The sequence below is a fragment of the Punctularia strigosozonata genome (assembly GCF_000264995.1).
Source record: "Punctularia strigosozonata HHB-11173 SS5 unplaced genomic scaffold PUNSTscaffold_7, whole genome shotgun sequence".
Classification (NCBI taxonomy): Eukaryota; Fungi; Basidiomycota; class Agaricomycetes; order Corticiales; family Punctulariaceae; genus Punctularia; species Punctularia strigosozonata.
Window position 1 is genome coordinate 1,646,305 of NW_006767439.1, and position 4,418 is coordinate 1,650,722.

Consider the following 4,418-nt stretch of genomic DNA (forward strand, 5'->3'; position numbering starts at 1 on the left):
GTGGCCACCGTTACTGACCATTTCGAATTCCTTCTAGACCTTCATGATCGCTATCAAGCGCGACTATTCACCCGTCCCTTGCGCGGCGGGCAATGGACGCCCCTCACCGACACGCTCGCGCATCTCCCGGCGGGAATGCGCCGACTTCTGGGTACGTACGGTGCCTTCGAAGTCACGCTGACCACTCTCGACAATAGGCAAACTCGGATATTACTCACCCTCGCGCACCCTCGAACGGCACCCGAACGCACGCCGCCCCTCGAATCGAACTCGGCACATCAAGAACTCTTGATGTACGAAGACCGGCCCGTTCCGGACACCCTTCAAGATTCCGAATCCGGACGCTACGACCCACGTAAAGATAGGCGTGGAGGCCACGACTCAGCCCTCCACACGGAGCCCCTTCATCGGGCGCTCTCTCCACTCACCACCCACCACCTCCACCCGGAAGAGCAAGGCGCGGACAAGCTTGGTGAGTACAATAACACGAGGCTCCCAGACGACTCACCAACGCTTCCAAGACATTATGGACGACCCCGACGACATGGAAGAACTCGACAGCGGCCTCTAATCCTAGACGGCCGGTCTCCCAGCAGCCCCGCGTCCACTCGTACGGTCAGCACCGAAAACCGCTCCCGAAACGAACCAGCCGACCAAGCCGAACCCGACGATGAAGATAGCGAACCCCGAGAGCTAGGCCAAGGACGTCCGGTTAGTAACGCCGCAGGATCGTCAAGGAATTCGTCGATCTTTGACGTTTCCTTGAAGGTTCGGTCCCCGTATACTTCCCGAGCAAAGTTCCGGACTCGCTCTCGGCGCGACCGATGGACCGAGGCCCCAAACCTCGTCGCATACATGCAGCATCCTGAACAACTCGTGCCCAGAACTCGAATAGCGGCGGCGTTCGCAAAGGACATATACCCGCCAGACGGATCTCGCGCGACTCTGCACGTCTTCATTACCATCCCACCGGACGATAGCGACTCCGAAGAATCACGGTCCGACGAGCGTGGAACAAATACGCCGGACCGATCTGACGAACACTCGACAGCCGAGCCCTCCTATGGCGAGTCGTCGTCGAGCCGGCGCTCCGACTTTCCACTTCGCAATCCTATGCGAGGAACGGGGACTCACTCGGTAGGTCATCGGACGGGTATTGGAAGCTCGAGGTACGCTATTCCGAAGTCTCTATCGGCTGAACGAATAGTGATCTCACCGGCTCACCCAGGCTCTTTCGAGCCAGATGACGGTCATCCCAGTCGATCGGCACGGTACCACGACGCCGAGCACCAATCACAACGAGTCAGCAATCCGAAGGAACCTCGGCACAGGGCCCTGAACGGGCAATGTGCACCAGACAAGAATCAGATCGCGCGGGACTCCTTACGGCACTACACCTCCGTCCTCACGCGATCGCTGCAGCCGTACCTTTCTGGAACCGAGTCAGGTATGTCTAGCGCAGTCGAACCATCGCCGTCACACGCTAATCTCGAAATAATCGAAGGGCTTCGCTTCCATCACAGCAAGATAATGGTACCCCCTCGGCACGAGCTCTGCGTTACCCAAGAACTGGCAGACTTACCGCCCGGCAGCCATGGAGCAAACACGCCGGGCCCGGGCAATAAGACAACCGTCTATAGACCACCCAGCCGGAAATCACCGCCGATGCGACCTACCGACTTTTCGCCCCGCCCTATCAACCAGGGACCCTCACTCTCAGACGCCCAGGACACGCGACCAGATCGACACGCTACTATGAAGGATTGCAGCGCCTGCAGCCCGCGGAAGGACGCAAACATAACCGAGCACGGTACCGCACCTCAACACTCCAACGGTACGCCTTCCATACCTCGGTACGCCCCGTTTAGCCCGCACCCTCTCATCACAAGTCGACCCGATACTGAACCGACTCTCAACCCACTACAGGTCCAAACTCGGACTCTAGCTCGCCCGCGGCCTTCACACAAGACCCACAGAGGATTCGACCTCCATGTTCAAGAACTGGCTCCACTCGAACCCGCATGCGCCGTAACGCAATCCGAAGACTCCCATCGGGTGCCCGCTCGCCCTGGACGTATCCGACGACAATCAGGCGACACCTCCGACACAATCTTGGTCCCGTTTGAGGAGTACTTAAACGCCGGTACGCACCTCTCCCCGCCAGTCGAAGAGTCAGCTCGCTCACTCTTCGCAAAGCTCGCAAACTGTTCAGCATCAAAACCGACACTCCCTATGTCTCATGCGCCATCCCGGATCTCGCAGGCGACTCCCGCGCTCGATGCGCTCTCGACTCCGACTCAAGAAGCAGATGCTCCGCCGCCTCTTCTGCCCGCGACCTACGGCTTGCCCCAGCACTCGACCAGCGCCAGCACGGCACCCCAAGGATTTTCCCTGACCACGAACGAATTTGTGTACGCCTCGCGCGTCCCTATTTCACAAGACGAACTAACCGAAATTCTTCGCTTTGCCAGGGAGGAAGGCGGCTGGACCCGTCTTTCCGAATCGGCCCCATCCTCAACGCGCAAGATCCTCTCGCCGCAGCCGCACGTTGCGCGCGATGCGGCGCTATTCCTGAACTCACCAGAGGTCAACACGGTCCGTTTTCCTTCGACGCCTCACCCGCAGACTGGAAATGTCCTCGACGCCCGGCACTACCGTCCGATCATCACCGAAAGCGGCGGTTTCCAAGAAGACAACGACTTTCCTGGATACTACCGCGTCGGCGGATGTCTCGTCCCTCTCGGCGACCCCCTCTTCAGCGAAAACCGCTTCAAGGCTCCGATCCGTGCTGCCTCGCCGCCGTTCTATCCGGGAACTATTCACTTGATCTCCGCAGCGGACCCGGCCTACTTCAAGCCCCTCTCGGCGCCATCGACACCCGAACCGCCTACGCTCAACAATCCGCCGTCCTGCACTTATCGGATCGAACTCGTACCCAGAAGCGATCCTCGTCTCGGTGGCAATCCGTTCAAACCGAGTCGGCTTCCTGGGCCGGGTGAACCGCAAGCTCCTCATGAAGTCTCCGACTCCACGCCAACCATGTTCATCAGCGAAGGACTCTACCAGCTGCTCTCGGTCGGATTCACTTACCGGCGCGCCGACGCGGACGGAGATGCTGCCCATCGCGAAAGGTTTGAAGAAGCTATGGACCACCTTCGTGAAGGCGGACTCGACCCATACCCGGACTTGCTAGGATACTACCGCGACAACGGATTCGCCGTGCCCATCGGGCAGCCATCATCGACACCGGATCGCGTCAAGCTTCCCATCCGAACCGCTTCTCCGCCAGGCCTTCCTCGATCCGTTCACGACCTCGCGGCTCATGCTCCTAACGTTTTCCGTCCACTCTCTGCGCCTCCGACGCCGCCTTCCGACTCGGACACTTACCAACAATCTCAGACTTACGTCCTCGAGCTGGTCCCAACGGACGATCTTCGACTCTGCCGACGGATGCTCCGGAGCAGCCGCCAGCCGCTGCCCGGAGAATTACTAAATAAATATAGTGTTGACGGGTTGACTCCCCGCTTGTACTTCGACGAGCGGGACTACGCTAACCTCGTCGACACGGTCCGGGGATTGACCCTGGAACCGGCCGACGACCAGGTACGTACCTATCCGGATCCCCTCGACGACTCAGAACTCACGGCTCTGCAGTCGGTACTCGACTTCGACGACGACGCGACCGACCCACCCGACGGAACCTCTCGACTACACGCCTCTATCGACGCATTTCCCGGCCTTCCTGGACTCTACTACCCATCCGAAGGGTACGCCGTCCCTCTCTCGGAACCGCCCGATAGCCGCCTACGCATCAAAGTCCCGATTCGCGCCGCCTCGCCGCCCGGTTACCCCAGGATCATCCACGACCTATCAAATCAATTACCCCAGACTTACCGCCCGCTATCTGCACCCGCGACACCTGAACCTCCTTCGGATCTCTACCCTGCTTCTCTGACTTACAAAATCGAGCTTGTCAACCATGACGACCCCGTCTTGGAAGACCGCATGCTGAAGGCCGCGTACGACCAGGTTCTCCCCGGCACTTCGCGACGACGCGTTCACACTCCCACCGCGGTCCTCTACATCAGCCACAAGATCTTCTTACTCATTGCGCAAACTACCCGGCTCGCCATGGACGCTCACGATCGGGAGGAAGCTGGCGGTACGACTCGTTCGTTCTTTACCGACCTTCCCGGCATCTACTACCCCGCCGACGGATTCGCCGTGCCCGAAGGACAGCCGCCGGACAGCGACATGCGTCTCAAGCTCCCCGTACGCGCTGCTTCTCCGCCAGGCTTCACGCGCTCGATCCATAACTTATACGAAGAGGCCCCTCACATGTACCGACCACTCTCCGCTCCCGCCACGCCCGATCCACCGACTTCTGGAATACCCAGAATCCTGCACCTACGTTATCG

The 4,418-nt window shown here is 59.7% G+C and overlaps 2 protein-coding genes across 2 annotated transcripts in view; both read left to right on the forward strand.

Annotated features, from left to right (window-relative positions):
- Window positions 1-92: 92 nt before the first annotated feature.
- On the forward strand, window positions 93-571 carry PUNSTDRAFT_135039 (uncharacterized protein; the record flags this gene model as incomplete). The annotated part of the gene is made up of 3 exons (XM_007384550.1): window positions 93-151; window positions 198-472; window positions 522-571. 3 exons carry the CDS (start codon window positions 93-95, stop codon window positions 569-571), a joined length of 384 nt encoding a protein of 127 aa, XP_007384612.1.
- Window positions 572-855: 284 nt separating this feature from the next.
- The window catches only part of PUNSTDRAFT_135040 (uncharacterized protein), a gene marked incomplete at both ends in the record, with an annotated part of 5,923 nt that continues 2,360 nt past the window's right edge, over window positions 856-4,418 (forward strand). Inside the window, 6 exons of the mRNA XM_007384551.1 lie at window positions 856-998; window positions 1,052-1,169; window positions 1,229-1,271; window positions 1,358-1,447; window positions 1,505-3,603; window positions 3,655-4,340. Coding sequence (XP_007384613.1) covers window positions 856-998; window positions 1,052-1,169; window positions 1,229-1,271; window positions 1,358-1,447; window positions 1,505-3,603; window positions 3,655-4,340 — 3,179 coding nt within the window. The remainder of the gene's footprint in view (window positions 999-1,051; window positions 1,170-1,228; window positions 1,272-1,357; window positions 1,448-1,504; window positions 3,604-3,654; window positions 4,341-4,418) is intronic.